Source organism: Osmia lignaria, chromosome 3 (assembly GCF_051020975.1).
Source record: "Osmia lignaria lignaria isolate PbOS001 chromosome 3, iyOsmLign1, whole genome shotgun sequence".
NCBI classification, from domain to species: Eukaryota; Metazoa; Arthropoda; class Insecta; order Hymenoptera; family Megachilidae; genus Osmia; species Osmia lignaria.
This window is the reverse complement of record NC_135034.1, coordinates 5,522,179-5,543,113: the sequence shown is the minus strand read 5'-3', so window position 1 is coordinate 5,543,113 and position 20,935 is coordinate 5,522,179. Positions and strand designations below refer to the sequence as shown.

Here is a 20,935-nt window from a genome sequence, read left to right as displayed (position 1 = left end):
TTTCGCAAAATCGCTACGATACAAAGTCTATCGATTTCAATACGATTCTGATGGAACGATCTCTTCTCGTCAGACAAAACAAACGTCTTTATTGAACAGCTTGATAAGGTTACCGTTCTTTGTCCAATGTATCTCATCCCGTTCATCAATATGAACTTTGTTTCCGTTCAAATTTTCCCATCAAACCCATCTACCGCATCGTTGATAGATAAATTGTTCTTGTTCTTCTCTTCGAGTGCGAAAATTCTTTGATAATCAGATAATATAAAGAGAAAACACATTACATATAACGTCTTCTAAGCCGACGGATGGATTAAGAACATAATAAATAATCTTTACGCCCGGTTGAATGACCGGAGGGTCCGTTTCCATGAAAATATTGTCGCGCGCCAGAATTTCTCGGTGGTCAGTGACTTCTCCGAAGAACGAACACAACACGCGTCGTTTATATTTAAACTCGACACTTTGATCGGTTTAATACGAGAAAGTTAATTATTGTACGTGTTAAGTTTCTTCGCACCAGACCTTAATTAATGTTAGAAAGTTTCCGACCTTAGTAATCAATCATAATATATAATTAATGAACAAGTTGTATACTACAAACTTTAATTACTAAATTTGTTTATTAATTTTTTATACTAATTTGAGAATTTCAAAGCTTTATTAGATTTAACAAGCAATGTGCACCACCGCAAAGAAGTTTGGAAACATTTGAATTGTTTGAAAAAATAATTAAAAATTCGAGATAAGTGATTCTACATTGTATTCTTTTGCTTAATTCTAATACCGTTCTCTTCTATATTACTATATGGTTGAAGTATATATTTTATATTATGCAGTTAAATTATTTATTGTATTTAAATCTTTATGTTCCCAAACTTTTTAACGATAGTGTATGTTAGATAGTTGTAACGCTATGTAGCCTTCATACAGATACGTGTTACGAAAACGTGTAACGGAAATCGGAGTCCATTCTAATGGCTATCGAACAGTCTGTAATCGCTATCGTAAATTCTGGGTTAATCCGTTATAACCGGTTACAGGGATACGAGATTTTTTTCGGGTTATCAACCGGACATCAACAGCTGACGATATTTCACTAAATAGAAATCCACTAGCATTTACTAGGCGACGAAACAATCTCGTACGATTTTCGATTTACACGTGTGACTTTAAGATACACAAATAAATCGTGTTGCAATATTACACAAACATTTTTATCGAAACGAATTCTCCCTGTAACAATTATATTTAATAAACGAACTTAATATTCCACGACATTGTTATCTCAAAAGTGTTAATGCCCTATCACCCCGGAGTCACTCCGTATCGGTGAGGTTAACCGCTTTATCCATTTGTTCACCAACGTTTTTATACTCCCTTGTTTGGTTTCAAAAAACCCGTATAATTTATTAATACGATCACTTGAATTTCTCTGTAACGGAAGCGGGTTTTAAAAGTGTTACCTCGATCGATAAATTAGGAAAGCAGAAATATTACGATCCTATGAGGAGATAAGACGTGACGCGTGCTCGTGACGTAATCATAAAATACGCGCGTATACCTCCATTGTTATGCTATCAGTATTTTAATCCTTTCATTTGAAATTTATAACTACGTTTGGAGAAGATGACGCATCGTTTTCAAATTTCTAATGTATCAGGGTAGTTTCGAGTCGAGCTTTTCAAAATAGAAACGAACTTAACATTTTTAGACGACGTTAGAACAGACTTTAGATGAGCACACCTCCGATCTCTTATGCAATCGTAAAGTCGCATTTAGGAACTCGCGTCGCAAACAAAAACGTTCCGCTTTAGCCCACACGTGCACGTGGCCACGAGAAAACGTGTTTTTTAGCTGGGACAAAACATGGCCGTGTCTTGATTACGCGATAACAACGACATATTCAAACAGCCTGTCAGAATAACAGTATTACAAAAATTTCCATGAAACGCGATAAGAAAATTTCTAATCTTTGTTAAACGATAAATAAAAATCTACCATCGTCCGTAGATACAACGCGTTTAATGACGAAATAATAAAATCGTGTATAAGTAGTGTGTATTCAGAAAGTTACGCTGAAATAGGATAAATGACTAACGTGGTTAATCCCCGCGAAAATACCATCGAACGCGATAAGTATAGCGTTTTAAGGCGTCACGATAGATTTGGCAGTGATACACGCATGGCACCTGTCACGCATAAGAGTATTGTCTAAACCTAACAAAGAAACTACTATGCGTACCATTCTATCCTGTTCCTATTCATTCTATTTACTTATTACGGTTTAGATTCGCTTAAGCAATCGGTTCCAATGCGTTGCATTTCATTTTATTATTATAGAGATCGTATCACGCATCTGTTAATCTTCAGAAAGATTCATAAAAATCTGTCCGCATTAAACGATACAAGCGAAAGTCTGCATAGTGTATAGATTTGTTGTACGTTTTCAAAGAAATTCGTGGACGTTCGAGAATGCATTCGTAGCACGAACTACTACTAATAAATATTACTACTACTACTACTACTACTATTACTACATGATCGAATAGTTTCGTTTCGTAAATAACAATCATTACGAATGCGTAACACGGCACTTGTAAAAGATCACAGTTCTTCTGGTCGACTTTATATTTTTTTCAATCTGCCACTCACCTCTCTTTCTCACTGCGTGTCACCACTCGTCGTTGAAACGTACACACCGTTGCAATACGACGATAAAATTAATGATCCCCTTTAATTAATTATTTTTTTCTTCGATCTCGACCAATATCGTCGCACTCACGCTCGCCGTCAGGCTGGGCCGCGCGGCGCCGCGCCCGGACGAGGCCCGTACGCGTTATTACACTGCATACGATCGCTCATACTGCCACTGACGCCATTTGCACGAATCCGCGTCTACGACGGACGACTGGCGACACTTTACCGCACAGCTGACATGGGCGCGATTACGCCGACCAATCAGAGTACGGACGAAACAGCGCCACCTAACAACACCACATTTCCGTTTTCTTTTCGAATCTTCAACCGCGCGAATTTATTTTATGTATCTTAATTTTGAAGAGTAACGCAGTTTCCTTCAATGTAGACTTTAAAACAAAATTAAATCACCATGACTGATAATTTTCAGAATTTTCGACTTAATCATCCGCTGAATCATAGACTGCGCTAATTGAGACACGGGAATCTCACATTGTGAGATTCTGTCTTTTTCTGTAATTAACATTTTATTAGTAGATTTGTTTTTATACATTTCATTATCAAAATATAATACAACTCTACTTTAATATTACACTTTGATAAAATAATTAATATTAATAACATTATACTTTTTATAAATAACAAATTTTTATAGTTTAAAAGGCACCTTTTTCACGTATTTCTTTAAAAATTTTGGTTTTTGCTTCTTTTCCGTCAAATCTGTCGATGTGTTTAACGGGTCTAAGTTTTCAAGAGATGGCAAATTTACTGTTTTTGTAATTGACACATATTCTTCGTTATCACGTTCAGCTTTCCGAATTCCTCTCTTTTTCCAATTCCATCGTAAAAAGTTATTGATTGTCTTATTACTATCTTTGTTTAATTCAGGATTATTTGGTTCCTGTTTAGCATCTGATGATTTATCATTGCCTTTTAATACTTGGTCTTTTACTGTATTCTTTTCTGTTTCATATTCGCTATTTATTTCTACAGTATTACGAGTAGCCTCCTTTTTAGAAAGTAATACAGGTTCTTCATTTACAGTTATACTAAAAATAGAATGGAACTTTTAGTATACATAGCATTCTTAATATTAAGGAATAAGTTGAATGAAGATACAGTACCAGTTTGTATTACTTTTTGGAGCATTTACAATTTGTACGGAATCTCGCAATTTTTCCCAGAAATTATATAAAGTTACTCTATTATAATCCAGTATAAACATATAGTTCAATTGTCGCGGTAACTGACATTTTCCATATAAACAGGGTATTACTTTTCGTTGACCTTTATCTAATTAAACATATATACTAATACAATATTAAAATCGAAAATTATAGTTATTAAAAAGACAACTATTATAATGTCATCATAACTTACCAATACCTAATGCCTGAGCATAATTTAAAAAGAATTTATTTGCTGGACTTTCAAGAAAATTAGATGATACTATTACAATTAATCTATTACAACGTTCTGATATCAATGTTATTACAGCTTCATGTTCAAATGTAATTCCACCAATTAAATCTCTATCTTTCAAACAAAGCTGAAAAATAATTTGTCTTATGTTTCATTGATTTTACACATTTCATATTATTTCTTTACCTTTAACTTATATTGGCTTTCTAATTTGTCTATCATTTTAGTAGCAAAATTAATATCTTCATCTGCATATAATAAAAAAGCATCATAATATTGATTATCCAATCCTTGCCTGGACCTATGAATATCATCTATTGGAAAAGCAGAATGATCTGTAATATTTCATTACTTCGTCTAATAATGTAACACTATATGTTCCAACAAACTTACCTACTGTAAGAATTTTTGTATCATCACCTGCAATGATATCAGCTGATGTTTGAGATCTTTCTAATTGTTCTAAATATTTTATAGCATCTTTTTCTATAATACAAACACAGATAAGTATGATTATAAAGTAAATGTTTAATGAAAAATTACACACTGGAAATACAAACCAAACAACTCTAATGTATCGTCTACAATATCCCATCTATCAATTTCTTCTAATGCTACTTGTAAATCCTTAATTGTAATATGTTTCTGTTTTTGTCGCCAGGTTGTTAAGATATATGCAGACGGATCTGAGTGAGAAGTTAATAATGGTAATATCTCACCACCTAAGTTGGATAAATGTGCAAGACCTCTCCAATCTCTAAACATTCACAAATTCTTAAAACCTGTTATTACATGCTTAAATTTATAAAGTGAGAGTTTAATTCAAAAGAAACTTATATAATCATTGAAAAATTATTGAGTTACCTTGGTAATCCATTTTCAGATGGAATAATTTTTGGTGGATTTAACAATGTTGAAATAATCTGCTTAGTTTCGCCGGATAAAGCAACAAGTGGCACTGTTGACAGATTAACTGTCATTTTTTCTTATCTTGGATTTAACCTCAAATTAGTTTTGACAATAAAATTGTTTCAATAAATCAGATAATTACTGATTTATATAAGATATATCGAATTTAGATAATGAAACAGTTTCTAAAGTATATGGAAAGAAGATAGAATATCTTCCAATACTAAATTAGCACTGTTTACTGTACCATAGTCTGTGGTTAAAAAATACATTATACGTGTTTAAACATTTAATTTTGATAGCAATTGTTACTTAGCTAGAACGTTATCATAAAATCCTTTTAAACTTTCTGTTTTATTTCAACTTTATTTTTTAGAAACATGATGATTCACCACTGTGTTTCAAAACAAATGATGAATCAGTGAAACGTGTTACAGTAAAAGCTGGATATATGCAACAAACATTGGGACCCAGACGTTGCATATATCCAGCCTCGGTGTCGATTCTGGGCATTTAATGTTGCATATATCCAGCCTCGGTGTCGATTCTGGGCATTTAAACGTTGCATATATCCAGTCTTGGTGTCGATTCTGCGTCCGTACAAATCGTTTGTACCGTGCCGCGATACCTATTCTACGTTCGTACACAACATGCGACGTGTTGCATGTATTTTTAGAAATCAATCAAAGTCAGGACGAGAAAAAATTATTAAGGTAATTGTTTGAAAAACGTGTATTTTAAAAAGACCGCCATAAATGAGGTATTCTTAAAATACCATCTATACAGAAACGACTGCCCTGAAAATGATGAATTAATTCGCAAGTAGACCGTGACGGCGCTTCTGGCGCTAGTAATTGTCACTTTTCCGTTGACTGTTGTGCGAATTTGTTCGAATTATTCGCGGTGCTCGTTTCTGTAGACACAGTCATGTTATAATTATTATTTGTAAAATATGTTCATTGAGTGCACTCGAAAGCATTATATCATATTTAAATAAGGTAATCATATATATATAAATTCATTTTCAAATGATGAATATCCGTCTTGAAGAAGTTAACCTCTCTTCTATTTGACGTTTTTTTAAATATCATAATATGCACTAAGCAAAAAATTCATATTTTAGAGTGCTTCCTTTTTGCATATATAAATTATACATTTTGTTTCTGTGACTTATCAACGAACGTCAAATACATAATAAGGATTGATTTCACAAATTTGCGTGCGCAATTCGAGTTTTGACTTCGATTTCAGCAACGACTTTTCGATTAATTTGAAAATTCAAATTTCCATTGCGGTACTTTTCTTTCAGAAAACCCATTTTATAAATAAAAATTAAGCACAGGTAGCCTAATTTCTATAATAAACGTTTAAATTAATCGTTATAATTAACTTGGTTTAATACCATTAAATCGAATTCTTCTGTTATATTACGATATTGATTTTTATACATTATGATACTTGTTATCATATTTTATGTTAATGCAAATGTATAATTTTATTTCTTGATCAATGAATCATTACTTATTTATATATCTTGAACACTTGCTACAATTTTACTAATCCATTATTTTCATGTTTCAGTGTTACATAACAGTAAGTGCACATATATAAGATGACAGATCCAAAACCATCAGGATTAAGACCACCATCAAAAATTGGCCGGCCATGTAGTAATCTACCACCGAGACCAGCAGTTCCACCGTCACCACCAAGATCATCAATGAGTGAGTTTTTATCAATGAAATCTGTTGTGTTGCGTTGTGTTGCATATGCATGCTTAGAAAGGAATATTTTATTATTCATCATTTTTCATATTTTAAGTGTCTAATATGTTTTGTATTCCACCAAAAATTAAGAACTATTATAATACCTGCAAGGTGATAAGGTAATATTATTATATCTGGATATGATCTAATCATTGGAATACATCTTAAAATTGTATCAATATATGAATACATGAGAAAGGTATATATTTATATTTCGCGTATCATGAAAAACATTACAACCAGTAAGATAAAGTTATTTGTTTCACTGTCACGTGTAAATGAAATGAAGTCCAATTTACATTAATAATAATAGGGAATTGTACCCAATAAATCCACGTTGAGTACACATATAATATGGATAGGAAAGTGAAACAAATACAGGGCTTAGACTAGTTTGAAGCCGAATGCGATTCATTAATTCCCCACACGGTGCAAACGAGTACGCCCACGAGACCCTGAGACGAACGTGAACGAATACTTTTACAAGCTCGAACCTGCAAACTTCTCACGAGTCGTTCTTCCACCTCTCAACGCAACGCATCTCGTCTGAGCGATCCGGTAAATACATATCAGTAACAAACGCTATAGTTTTAATTAAGCATCGTGAACGCTTTTGATTTACATAATACGCCCTTTGAAACGGTAAAGTAAATTTCATTCATTCTATTATTTGTTACTAACATTAAACATCATTTTATTCCTTCCATTAATGTTGTGTTGTGTTTAATAGCAGGTGCTACTGATTGTGAGAATCTTCATAGGTGTCTTGTTTGGGTTCTTTATTTATAAAGAATTGGTTTCATTCAGATTTCCATTGAGTTTTCTTGTTGGACGTTTATTCATTTGGTGATTGAAATATGGTTGTATAATTTTTTGTGTACTTCTTCTACAATTCATATATTTTTTTAAATATCTACTCATTCAAGATTGTTAAATTATCTATTTAATTTGAATTTTTCCATTGTTTAAGGTCCTCAAGTTTGGAGTCAATATTAATATAGAAAGAGGCTTTTAAAATTCCTACCTTTTAAACTTTGGATTATAAAATTATTTAAAGTTTGAGCTCAACAAAATTATTACTTAGGTACAATTACTCTTTTGTTTTGAATCTTATTTATAAAACTTATCTCTAATTCATTCTACCCAGTCAGGACCAATCGTTAATTCATTAACCTTCGTTTCATTGTAGAATGCACGTTTAAGATGCAAGGTCCTGCGTTTCTAGATCCAGATTAGTCGCTCGATTATTCATCAAGAAAGAAACGCAGCACGTTGCACGCGTACAAAAGTGTCAGTCTCGCATCGAGGGCACCCATCTTGCCTTATTGGTTCATCCAGCGGCTTCGTTGCATCGTTGCACAAATGGATGAGGAGCTAGGAACAGATATGTGTGTGCAGTCATCATGACGCACACCGTTATGCAATCCCAGTGTTTATTGTACGCTCGATTTCCAGCCGTTTCGTCTTTCCTCCCACGTGCTTGCCTCGCTTTCCTTTTTTGGGTAGGGCTTTTCGCGCCACGATCCAACTTTGCCCCTATATTGTCCCATGTATCAGCTGGTTCTTGGCTCGGGTTTCGAAATAGGATAGGAAAGCTCAAGGTAACGATGTCAATTTTCGATTTGACGTAGAAACGGATACGTTTCCCGATACTCGATATTCGAAACAAGGGAATGTTCTCTTGCTGGTAAGGAAGTAAGAAGAATCAGCTGGCTTTTCTTCCTGTTCATTATTAGCCAACACGTTTCTAGGATTGAAAATCTTGATAGGGGGACTATAGCATTTAGACTTTCTGTCACTTTTGTACAGGCCAAACGGTAAGAGTTATCGAAAAAATTCTGCGCCATTGTGATTAGTGGGTCAAAATCTCAACGAATGGCCGATTTTTTTTTTTTGCCACTTTCGGTCTGACCGGAAATGGCCGAAAAAGGGTTGGCTTTAGTCTCCCTTGAGTTATGACTTTCTTCTGTAGTTTTTCAATATCGTTGAAATCAGGATTCTTAATTTCCTTATGGATGGTTTCATGAAATTCCTGACTTGCGTTATTCGTCACCTATGCGATTCTAAATGTTGTCAAATTGCACGTATGTTCACGCGTTTTTTCTATGGATTAGCATTCCAATATAAATCATGTTCGTCCGCAGTGACAATCTTTCATTCTGACGTAATCTTACGGTATTTAATAACATCTTGTGACACCATCACCTAAATATGGGCACACTCACGAGGGCGATATCGAGAATAATATTGGTCGTTTTAAGAATCTTGAGCATTTTTAATAGAGGCGAGGTGATCAGCCTTGTTTTACTGGCGTCACTGACATAACTGGCATTCCTTTAATCTCCTTTACTGATCAAACATTTGGTAATTGGATTCAGAATATATTATATTTTATCTTGTTTTTTTCTTCAGTTTAAAATTAATTATTGATTAAAATCTGAAACTATTGAGTATAAATATCAATATTCTTCTTCTAGATAAAAAAAAGGGAACGTAGAATTCCAAGAACGGCCACCAAAGTATTAAGTTTCAAAATTGATTGTTTCAAGGAAATGTGTTCAAAGCAACAAAAATTTGATACATCAGGGAGCTGTTCAGCGGGTACGATTGAAAATCAGTTCTCGAATGGATCATACCCGGATCTCGTTACCATGATTTTCATTAGATTAGATTACAGGTACAAATTGCTACCTGACGAGCGTAATAGTAATCGAATAGTTACACCATTAACCTTGTTTACATGATGTACATACGAGAGACTGATGTATCTTGGATTGTATGACTACATATTGTATGGATCACGTTACAAGCGTTTCGCTTCACGCGGTCAAGGTGCTTGACACTCTACGTGATGTTTATTTTGATGATGTTCATCATCACCCGCTTACAACAGCTAGATCTTACCTTAAACAATGAATGGAACATTCAGTGAATTGAGATTCACCTGAATTTGCAAGGCTTAATTGTTTGACTTGCATCGTTTTATAGTTGTTTCTTTTTTGCAGAATGAGTCATTGTTTGACGATTGGAAATGTTAGATGATGATGCATCGTTCTTTATATAGTGTTTGAAAAGCATAACTACGTCTCGATCTTTGAGATGTATAAAACAGACCTAGAATGTTACTAATTATTCTCAGCTGATATTTACATAAATCTTATTTCATGTTTCTGAAATTTTGAATACTGTTTTTAAACACTATATACGGAAAACAATGATTATCATAGAGATTATGCGTACACAATCTAGAATAATTTAATCGTTTCCCTCTAATCACGAATCTATCTCGTCGAACAGCGGACTTCCGCCCACGCAAGCGACCTACTACCACTGCTCGCCTACGTTTGTTTATGAATAATTGATACTATCGTGAATCGTTATATTTTTTTTCTCTTTTTTTGTCAACAGCGATTGTGATTGTACGCTTGACTTGCGTTGTAATTGAATTAAGCCTCGAACAGGTACAATATTACTAGCAAGTTGTTGATATCATTCAACTTTGTGATAAAACATTTCATAATTTTGTCCATTAAAGCATGCTTCCTTCTCTTTGATTCGCATTGTTTTGCGTTGTTTTGCATGACTACAGACCAGATGGATCATCTTTGGGAAACGCACGGTCGCCGGTTAAGCGAGGCTGGCTTGCGCAGAGGATCAGGTAGGTACCACATCTCATGTGTTTTTTTTTCTTTTTAAGAGGGATGCAAAAGTAATCGTCCAAAGTGGTTACTGGATCCACTTAGAATTATCACTATCGTATCACTTTGTAGTTACACTTGTATTTTTCCTCTGTAAATTGTCTTGTGAAAGCTCTTCATGTAGTTTATAGTGATTGCAAGCTTAATGCAGGTGCCTGGTTTTAAAAAAATCTTCCAGATTACGTAAGAATTTAATAATACATAATTTTTGGAAGGTAAGCCATTCAATGCTGAAAACATTTTCTACCACTACTCAAAGAACTTCAGTTTTCCTACATTAAACACTCCTACACCCCCATTGAAATGATCATTTTTCCAAATTCCAACTCTGTGAAACAATTAAACAATCCTTATGTGGAACAGATAACAGTGTCGTCTTAACAGAAGACACCGACAGCTTCATAATAGGAGACCGAGTATGGGTTGGTGGTACCAAACCAGGCGCCATCGCCTACATAGGAGAGACCCAATTTGCACCTGGAGACTGGGCTGGTGTAGTCCTGGATGAACCAATCGGTAAGACCCCATAAGATCATTCTATCTTATGAAAGTTAACGAAACTAAAGAATGAAATGGAATTCTTAGGAAAGAATGATGGCTCAGTTGCTGGTTGCCGATATTTTCAATGCGAACCGAAACGAGGGATATTCTCACGTTTGACTAGGCTCACCAGAGCACCGTTGTCGGATATGGCATCACCTACACAGAAGACACCAACATCTCCACTTGGCAATATGAAAGAAGGCTTGAGCAAGTCTATGTCTCCGTCTTTAAGTAAGGATCGCTGCAAGAGATACTCTCCTCGTCCCTAATATGCATGAATTTTGTCTAAGAACCTTCAGATTGAATGCTGTGCAAGGCATGCACAACAATGCCTTCTTAATAGAATAAAATATTGCCGTCTATCGTTGTTGAAGAATTTTGCAGTTCTTTGTTCATGTTGTCATAATTGTTTATATTATATTTGAAATTTATTGAAGAACTGCAGGATTCTCTATGAATTGTGAATTTGACCGCACGCCATGTAGCTTAAAACGCACCGTTTAGAATAGATTGTTTTAGTGTTGTATGTACAAACCTTGTTTTTGTGTTCTCATATATTTTGTTCATTAACACTTTGACAATTGCATATAACTTTTAAATTGTAGTTAGTAGAAGGATTAATAAGGTAAAAAGTTAATGTCAGGATAAGCGACACTGGCTGTCAAAGTGTTAAGGAAAGAAACAATGTAATGTCTTGCGTCCTCTTTATGTAGCTAAACCTCTAAGCCTTGAATTGTGTGTGTTTTAATAAATAAATCGGATGTACGCCGATTCCTCACCCTCTTCTCATCGTTGAAATTGTGAAAGGGTATTATTTTGAGGCTTCTCAGTTGTATCCTGTTAAAGGAAGGGCATTCTAAAAATGAAAATTTGCATTATAGACAGTAGCATTGGTAGTACAGTTTATGTTGCATGTAAGATTCGATTCAGAGTATCATTTGATAAAATCTGTGTAACTCGTCATATAGACGCATCAACGACGAGTCTGTCGTCCACGATGTCACAGAGGGATCTCAGGATAGGCGACAGGGTAATAGTATCGTCCAGCCAAGGCAGCAAAACAGGTGTCCTCAGGTACATGGGCCCCACAGAATTTGCACCAGGCGAATGGTGTGGCGTGGAACTCGATGATCCAATTGGAAAAAACGATGGCTCCGTTGGTGATAAGAGGTCTGCATTGATCTTCACAATTCTATAGCTTGAGCCGAGAATTTGGTTCCTTAAGGTCGCTATCCCCCTCATCAATAACTTCCCACTTATATGATTCAGTTACATGTCTTGCCTTTTCTTATTTGCCATACAACTATAAAGAAAGCTTTTTAATTCTGAACCTGGAAATGATTATACTGACCTTGAACCGAGAATCTTCAGCTCTGGCTATAGCAGAAAGTATCAAGAAACGATGAATTTTGGAAAATTCGAAAGAGAACTTGTTCACGTAGGAGGAACGTTTGTTCGATTCTGCAATGTTGAATTAATTATCTGTAGGTATATTTATAGTTTTGTTCATAGAGCTTGATGTGAATAGATAACGATAGCTTTCAGCAGTCTATTGTATTAGGATAACGTTGTTTTCTATTAAGAGATTTAGATTATAGTAAGGTTTATAAGGTTATTGAAACTAGTTCATTTCATAAAATTCCATTGAAATTCAAGTTACTGATACCATTAATTAGATTTCTCTGGTGGCTTGCTAATTATTTTAGCATTGATTCAGGTACTTTGAGTGTCGACATAAATACGGCCTGTTCACACCCGCACACAAGGTCACCCGGTCGCCAACCAGCAAAAGGTCATCGTGTATGGTACACAAGCCAACCGGCGCTGCTCTAAACTCATCCCTGAAGAAGATTGGTTCCAGAGAGTCTTTACTTTCACTGTCGAGCATCGCCAGCACCGCGAGCGTAGCCACCAGGGCTGGTGTTAGCTCAGCGAGGGTAAGATTTACCGTGCCAGAATAAGGAGAATGGTCTTCAGCTTGCATCTTCTGTCCAGAGTGCAGATTTTTAGCTATTTACTTTGTTTGAGACATTGTTAAAAACAATTAGGGGATCACATGTTCTTAGTACAATTTAGATTCAGTATCATTAGATTCTAATTCATTGAATACCTCATTAAGTAGTTTATTAAACAGTGTCGATCCTTCTTATTGTTTTTAAACATACAAATTGATTTTTGCGAATAAAGTATAACAACTCTTGTTGAATTGCTTTGAAACATGAACTGTTAGCTTATTAGTTACTTAGAAGTGTTATAGATATATATGTGTTACAGTTGTTATTATTGTTATTGCTTTTGTTGAGTAACATTGTCAAACGTTAGACAGTTTAACTTATTTTCCAAAGAGTTGTTTAATCTTAATTTTGTTATAATAGAGATGATAACTAATTGTTGTTAATGTCAGAAAATTATTATATTTTTTTATTGAAGACATACATTTATTTATTAGAAAGAGTAAGAGGAATTGCAGTTTAACTGTATGGCTGTTGCATGCTATATATATACATATATGTTGTCTGTTGCATCCAATATTCCAGAGGCCTGGTTTGCGCACGTCGACACCTGCACGAATTACACTGCAGGTGAGAGTACAATCTAACGTTTGTATTGATTATTATGAATTAATCAATTAGAAATTGAAGCTCTCAATGCAGCTAAAACAGCAAATGCGTTGTGATTATAACATAATTCTATGATTTGACAGTCCAGATTTATTAAATTCATTTCTGTAGCCATTGTGATTGTAATCATATACTATGGTTTGATCACCATAGATAGTACACTTTTATTCATTAAAGTGTAATTGCCACTTATGTAGTAGTTGATAAGTAGTTTAGACAAATAATACTTGGATGTAATGTTAATAAAATCCTCTGTCCATTCCTTTTAATCTCCTTGAAAGCCAATTCTCGCCTATGTGGGGATTTCTTTTGTAAATTAAGTACAGAAAGATACTATTTATACCTATCAATGTCGTCAGTTTTTATTCTGCTAATTTATTTTTTACCAACTTCTGAATATAAGAAGTAAGAAGCTTTTCTATTTCATTGATAGTCATCCAGATAAATATGTAAGAAATAACAAATCTTGCAAATCTGATAGTGTTGTAACGCAACAGCGTACACGCTTTGAATATTTATGTTACTTAGTTTGTACGTTTCTGTTGTATTAATTAAAAACCGGTTTTTCAATCATCTAAAAGTTCAAGTACAGTATCAAGAATGAAATACAAGTTTTGCAGAAACTTAAGAATATAGATTGTGATGACAATAATTGAATATTAGCTTCAAATTAGTTTTCAATAATTCCTTTAATAAATATGTATTCCCTTTATATGTCTTCTGTGTACCAAAAACTTCTAGTGTAGAAGATTATAAATAAATACGATAACATTGCATACAATTTTTCTTATATATATCTTAATTATTTTAGGAAACATTAAAAGAGAAGCAGCAGGAGATAGAAATTCTTCGGAAAGAAAGAGATCTAGAACGTGAGCGCGTTACAAAAGCTGCTAATCAAGCAGATCAAGCTGAACAATCAATTATTTCAATAAAACAAGAATATGAACAGGTTGCTACATTATATATGTATTTCTAATTTATTTAATATTTTAAAGATACTAAGAATATGATTGTAATTTTAGTACCGAGAAAAGATGCAGAAAACAGTTACAGAAGCAGAAACTGCATTCACAAAACTGCTTCAGGAGAAGAATGCCCTGGCTTTACAATTGGAAGAGGAGAAGAGGAAATGTGAAGATCTTTTGTTTCGGTTTGAAGAAGAATCAGTCAATAAGGATGATATTCAGGTATATATCTTTGTAGAATGATTTATAATAAAATATGAGGTAAGCTATAAAACATTCAAAGAATTAATTATCAAGCAATAAATAAAAGCAAGGTGAAATAATCAAGACTTATATTAATTTGTATTTTTCTGTTTTCACTTTGGTTAATCAGATTTCCTTTTGCATTTCTATTTAAAAAAGTATTGTATACATCAGTTTCCCAAAATGATTTGCATTAGAATTAGAAAATAGAATAAAATGCTTTTACTAGCATTAAGAGCTTTTACATAATAAATGGTGTTGGGTACAGATTCTCAACTGTGCTTATGAATGTATTCATAGAAAGAAAATAGTGGTAAATAAAATTAAAAGTTCACCGTTTCGCGAGGTACATGAAGCATTTCTATCCAAGCTTTGGGTTAACACAAAAACCTTATCGTTTATTTTCAGAAAGAGAGAACTGAGCAATGTGTGAGTATCCCATGGCAGCCGTTTGGGCCAGAGGAGGTGTTGATGCTGTTTTTCTGCACCGCTTCTCTTATCGTCACTGTAGTCATATCATTTAACATTTCATCGCAGTTTTGTCAAAGAGCTATATGACATCGCACTACCTCCTTCAAGCTTTAATTCTTCTTAATCTTTGTTAACATTAAATGTCAGTTTAAAGGGGTGATAGTATTTATGATATAATGAGGGAAAAAAGAAAGTACAATTAAACAAATTAGAATTGTATTACATACAAAGAGTAAGTTTAAGATATGTTAGAAAGGTGCGGAATTAAAATGCTTTGCGGTGCACTGCAAAATAATGCTTTCTATATGCTAAAGTGCTTGACTATGAATCAAGTATTAGTAGGTAGTAATTAGTAAGGAAAAATTGGGGAAATTTATCTTAATGTAATTTATTTATTTATTTATTTATTATTTATTGTTGTAAATTTTGTTTGATATACTATGTTGAATTTATATTATATATTAATATACATATATTATTACTCTGAAAAATCAAATAATATGTTCCACATTTCTTTGAACATATAAGAAAGAAAATTATATTTTTATATTTTATTGCGTTTTCGCCTAAATCAACGTAAATGGTATTCTTATATATCTTGAGCACATTATGCTAATTAACGTGTATGTAAATAATTTTATCTGGGCACTAAACAAATGTGTTTCTCGTTAGGTAATAAATACGGTAAATGAAAATAGAATAAAGGATCTCGAAAGGCAATTGTTAGAGGAAAGGGAACGCGTTGCTCAATTAGAACGCGATAGCATAAAACTGTTTGAAACCGAAGAGGAATTGACACGTCTTCGCAACGAGATCTCCACTGTTACCGCTCAAGATAAACACCAGTTGGAAGGTAATTTTTGAAACTGTACTTTGTATGCATTTTTATTAACATTCAATTGATTCAGACTTGCAGATTCGCAATAAGAGTTTAGAAGAAATTAAGAACAATCTTGAAAGGGAAGTACAAGAAAAGACAACACTTGTGGAACAATGTGTCGTACAAATAAAAGAACTGGAATCAACATTGAATGATAATCAAAGGGAAAGTACCAAATCAGAAACTGTTTTACGAACAGAATTAGAACAATCAACGAAAAGTTTAGAGGAGAAAAATACTCTGATAGAAAATATGAAAAAAGAATTTGAAAATAGTACAAATACTTTGAAAGAAGAACTGCAAAAAGCCACCGAAATGATAGAGACTGTAAAAAAAGAAACCACGAGTGAAAAGGAATCATTGATATCTAAATATGAAAAAATGGTGGAGGAGAAAGAAAATCTTCTAAAGATAAAAATTCAAGAATTAGAAATGGGATCTAAAAAACAATTAGAGATACAAAACGTTGCTTTGGAGGATTTAAAAGCTGAGAATGAAAAACAAATTAACAAACTTTCAGAGTCCTTCAACGAACAGTTAAGTATGAAAAATTCAGAAATCAAGGAAGTTTCAATGGAATTAAATAAAAAAATATCAGAAACTGAAAAACTGATGGCAGAACTGGCAGCACAGGTTAATATAAATAATAAAAAAGATGAGGAGTTAAACATTGCTTTGAAAAAACTTGAAGGTATGTTGCTTATGTAAAATGTGCAAATTTCTTATGATTTTCATGATTTTCGTTTTACAGAACTAAACGAAAAATTGAAGTTAATGGAAGAGAAGAATGATATGCTTTCTAAACAGATACAAGAGTATCAATCAAAGGCTGAAGATAGCTTTAAAATAGTTCAAGAAAAGCAAAAATTAGTAAGTATCTTTGTTATAAACACCGAGTTTATCATTGATAAATGTTTTATTAATCTAGGAACAAGACATTGCGTCTTTACGAGCTACCGAGGCAACTTCTTCTACACAATTACAAAAATTAAACGAAGAATTGAAAGTGAAGGAAAAAGAATTGTCCGAGCTTCGTTCAACTACCGCAGCTGAAATAGAGGAATTAACTAAACGTTATCAGCGTCAAATTGAAGAAAAAGCGAAACATATTGAAGAGGCAAACACAAACATATCTCAAAAGTCATTATTACTTAGCAAATTAGAAAATGATATAGTTGAACTAAAATCAATTCTAGCGAATAAAGATCAAGAGATCAAAACTCTTACGGAAAAAACTTTAGGTAAAAAATATATTCAATTTAATAGTAATAATCTTGATACTCATTTAAATATTATCTTTTATATTTTAGAGTTACAGAGCACGCTTACTACGTCAGAACAAAGTAAAACAAATTTGGAGAATCAGCTTCGGACATTTGAAAGCAACATAGATCAATTAAATCAGCAAGTAGCTGGCACGGAAAATAAGTTGTCTCAGGTTACCGCTCAAAAAGAGAAATTGGTTAGTAATTGCTATACCTATATTATATTTGAATTAAATACCTAATTTTTTGTACTGTGTTTAGGAGGCTGATATTGCAAATATGATAAGTACTTCCACTGATTCGTCTGCACAACTTGTAAAATATAACGAAGATTTGCGATTAAAAGAGAAAGAATTAGATGCATTAAAAGATAGAGCATTTAACAGTGATAGTATGCTGAAATCATTAGAGGCTAAATTGGATAATACAGAAGTACAATTAAAAAAAGCTAACGCAGTAATTGAAGAACAACGCTCGGCATTAGAAGATAATAAGACTCAGTTGGAAAAAGAGAAAACATTAAATACAACGTTATCTGATAAAATAACAGCTTTTGAAACAGAGATAGTAGAACTGAATAAGCAAATACAGGAAAATGAACATATTAAGCAGAATCTTAAAGAAAAATCTGAAGAAGCATTGAACCTTATGAATGAATTAACAAACCGTAAAGATGAAGTTCTTAATTTTCAAAAACAATGTGATACGCTGCAAAACTCGCACAAGGAAGAGATATTATCGCTTCAAAAAGAAATGAGTAATTTAAAATCAGAATTGACTGCTTCTAAAGAAGAGACAAAAGCAATGCAAAAATTGAAATCGAAACTAGAAGCAGATCAAAGTGCCAATCGTTGGTCTATCGAAGAATTAACAGAGAAATTAACAGCTGAGACTGAAAACCGTTCAAAATTAGAATCTTTAATAACCGAGAAAGATTCTTATTTGCAACAGTTACAAAATAAATATTTGAAATTACAAGAAACTAATGAAACATTAATAAATAGTAAAGAAACCACTAATAAAAATCTAACAACTTCGTTGGATACTATGTCCAATGAAATAAAAGAATTAAAAGATAAACTAGTCAATGCAACAGAAACCATCAAAAGTAAAGAAGATGCTCTTGTTCAAACGAAAAAGGAAGCTGAACAAACTGAAGCGCAAGTTTTAAAACTTAATGATATTATTTCAAAAATGCAAAAGGATCAATCAGATAATGCAAACGAAACGAAGAAGATACAAGATGCTCTTGTAGAAAAAGAAAAAGAAATATCTAGCATTCTAGAAACAAAGATTTCTTTAGAAAATAAAGTACAAAATTTAGAATCACGATTACAAGATAATGCAACAACGTTAGAATCCCAATTGAAGAGTGTACAACAGGATTTAACCATGAAAGATAAATCACTGCAGGAGATGGATCGCTTAATAAAAGAATTAGAAAGCTCTAAAGATGAATCTATAACGAAATTACGGAGTAACTACGAATGTGATATGAAATCTAAGCAAACTGAACTTGAAAATGCAATTAAGAAAATTTCTGAATTACAGCAGAAGCAACAATCCGTTCAAACTTTGGTTGAGAAACAAAATATTGACTTAAATAATAAAGAAGTGATGATAGAGAAATTAACAGCACAAATAAAGGTTTTAGAAAATGCACAAACAGATAAGCTTAAAGCAGACGAACAGACGCGAAACGAAGAAATAAAACTTACTCAAAGTAAACTGAATGAAGTGATTAAAGAAAATAGGAATTTGATGGATACTAAAGAATCGTTTGAAAAAATATTAAAAGAACAGAAGGAGAAAATCGAAATACTAACAAATACTATGAAAAATAAGGAAAAAGAAAGTGAGAAAAACATGCAGAATTTGATGGAAAAATTAAATCGTGTATCTTCAGAATTCGCACATTTAAAGGAAGCACAAAACAATTTGTAAGTAGGTATAATGATATTTGCATAGCAAGTGTAATAAAAATTTGCATCTTTTAGGGAAAAAGAAAATAAATTAATTACTGCAAAATGGACGGAGGCGACGAATCAGTTAAAACTGACTCGCGAAAATATAAAGAATAATTATGATGTAAGTTCCTCATTTTTATATCTAAATAGAGTATATGTGATAAATACAATAGAATAATAAATTGTTCGTACTTCAGGCAGCAGGAGGTGATATGAAACATATAGGTAATATTTTTTTTCGCAATTCAATTTCCTAAATATTACTCTATAATGAAATAAAATGATTGATTCTAGGCGATAAGGATATTGATTCCTTAAAATTAAAAGAAGACTATGAAACGGCGAAAGGCCAGATAGACTTTTTAAATTCTGTAATAGTAGATATGCAACGTAAAAATGAAACTTTGTTATGTAAAATTGAGGTTCTTGAAATGGGAGTACCCGCTAATGAAGCTGACGAATATACAACGTATGCATTATCGTATAAACTATACAATCCTTAATCTTTAAATTTGTAACATTGATTATGTAATTTTAGAACCACCTTAGAGAAACGTATGGCCGCACCACGTATGTTCTGTGATATATGTGATCAATTCGATTTACATGAAACAGAAGATTGTCCACGCCAAGCCCAAGACTTTTTAGAAACAGAGAAAATTGCAAAATCCCCAAAAAAGGTGTCTGTGGAAAGACCGTACTGCGAAAACTGTGAAAGTAAGAATTTATTATCCAGAACTGTAAAACTTATATTCCTCTTTGTATTTGTCTACAATATTCTTTGTTCCAAAAGAAAAAATAGGTGTTTAAAATTTTCTTCAAAAAGATGCTTGCAGTTCCTAAAAAGTATCATCTAATGACTAAAAGAAAGTATTTTTATTCCTACTAATACAATTTTCTTATCAAGATATATCTCCTAAATGTATACCTTTCTAACTAATATCATTAAAAATTCTTTTAATTGTTTTACAGTGTTTGGACACGATACTCGTGATTGCGATGATGCCGAAACGTTTTAAAAGCGTGTTATTATTTCTAAACCTATCTTACCGCTTCTCAGATATTCTAGATACAAGAAGAAACCTGTTGAAATTTAGCAGAGTATATTTTTATATAAAAGAATTTAACGCTACCGTTGTGTGTATGTCTTCCTGCATAGGACATGGGTATTCATTCACGAATTCTAATGACTTGATGAAGATCTGTGCTCTTGTTAAATTCATGGCTTGAAAGTCTGTTTTTACTGGATTGTTTTGTGTGCATATTTGTGCTTCCATTGTAATTGTTAAAGTACAAAGCCATACCATTTGATTACAAGCCACAGTTATGGTTAAATTGTTACGTTGTTTTATAAAAATGAAGCATATTTTGTTCATTTTCATTATGAAAAGCTAAACGATTACAGGTATCCATTAACGGGACTGTCTAAAGTTCGATGTAATTATGTACATAATAGTTATTTATATCAACCTGTACATGTAT

General features: G+C 32.9%; 3 protein-coding genes and 1 long non-coding RNA gene across 32 annotated transcripts in view; 1 reads left to right on the top strand and 3 right to left on the bottom strand.

Moving 5' to 3' along the window:
• Positions 1–2,910, bottom strand: part of Mondo (MLX interacting protein mondo) — a 40,907-nt gene extending 37,997 nt beyond the window's left edge. For 23 of the 24 annotated variants that reach the window (XM_034326475.2, XM_076693295.1, XM_076693297.1 and 20 more), the window contains exon 1: positions 2,656–2,910. The gene's annotated coding sequence lies outside the window, so the exon portion shown is untranslated. The remainder of the gene's footprint in view (positions 1–2,655) is intronic. The other variant, XM_034326474.2, reaches the window with a different exon arrangement.
• A 350-nt stretch (positions 2,911–3,260) lies between these two features.
• On the bottom strand, positions 3,261–5,476 carry Myd88 (myeloid differentiation primary response protein MyD88). Of its 2 annotated transcripts, none has more exons than XM_034326481.2 (7): positions 4,987–5,119; positions 4,683–4,896; positions 4,516–4,608; positions 4,309–4,436; positions 4,081–4,249; positions 3,825–3,993; positions 3,261–3,749 (listed from the first exon to the last, which is right to left on the bottom strand). In XM_034326481.2, the coding sequence occupies exons 2-7, from the start codon at positions 4,885–4,887 to the stop codon at positions 3,350–3,352; spliced, it is 1,164 nt and encodes a 387-aa protein (XP_034182372.2). In that variant the 5' UTR covers positions 4,888–4,896; positions 4,987–5,119; the 3' UTR covers positions 3,261–3,349. The 2 variants fall into 2 exon arrangements, with proteins under 2 accessions (XP_034182372.2, XP_034182371.2); XM_034326480.2 differs by having other exon boundaries at positions 3,262–3,749; positions 4,683–4,879; positions 4,987–5,476.
• Positions 5,477–5,870: 394 nt separating this feature from the next.
• Positions 5,871–20,928, top strand: CLIP-190 (Cytoplasmic linker protein 190). 5 transcript variants are annotated; one of them, XM_034326845.2, is made up of 22 exons: positions 5,871–6,029; positions 6,613–6,755; positions 10,387–10,455; positions 10,859–11,011; positions 11,081–11,269; positions 12,007–12,208; positions 12,756–12,975; positions 13,576–13,620; positions 14,471–14,611; positions 14,685–14,849; positions 15,279–15,299; positions 16,014–16,194; positions 16,250–16,912; positions 16,973–17,091; positions 17,150–17,462; positions 17,532–17,683; positions 17,748–19,426; positions 19,484–19,574; positions 19,651–19,678; positions 19,748–19,922; positions 19,992–20,170; positions 20,426–20,928. In XM_034326845.2, the coding sequence occupies exons 2-22, from the start codon at positions 6,644–6,646 to the stop codon at positions 20,470–20,472; spliced, it is 4,944 nt and encodes a 1,647-aa protein (XP_034182736.2). In that variant the 5' UTR covers positions 5,871–6,029; positions 6,613–6,643; the 3' UTR covers positions 20,473–20,928. The 5 variants fall into 5 exon arrangements, with proteins under 5 accessions (XP_034182736.2, XP_034182739.2, XP_034182738.2 ...); XM_034326848.2 differs by lacking the exon at positions 10,387–10,455; XM_034326847.2 differs by lacking the exon at positions 13,576–13,620.
• On the bottom strand, positions 11,391–12,826 carry LOC143308270 (uncharacterized). The gene is made up of 2 exons (XR_013065270.1): positions 12,705–12,826; positions 11,391–12,613 (listed from the first exon to the last, which is right to left on the bottom strand). It is a non-coding gene; the product is annotated as an uncharacterized LOC143308270 (long non-coding RNA).
• Positions 20,929–20,935: the final 7 nt, after the last annotated feature.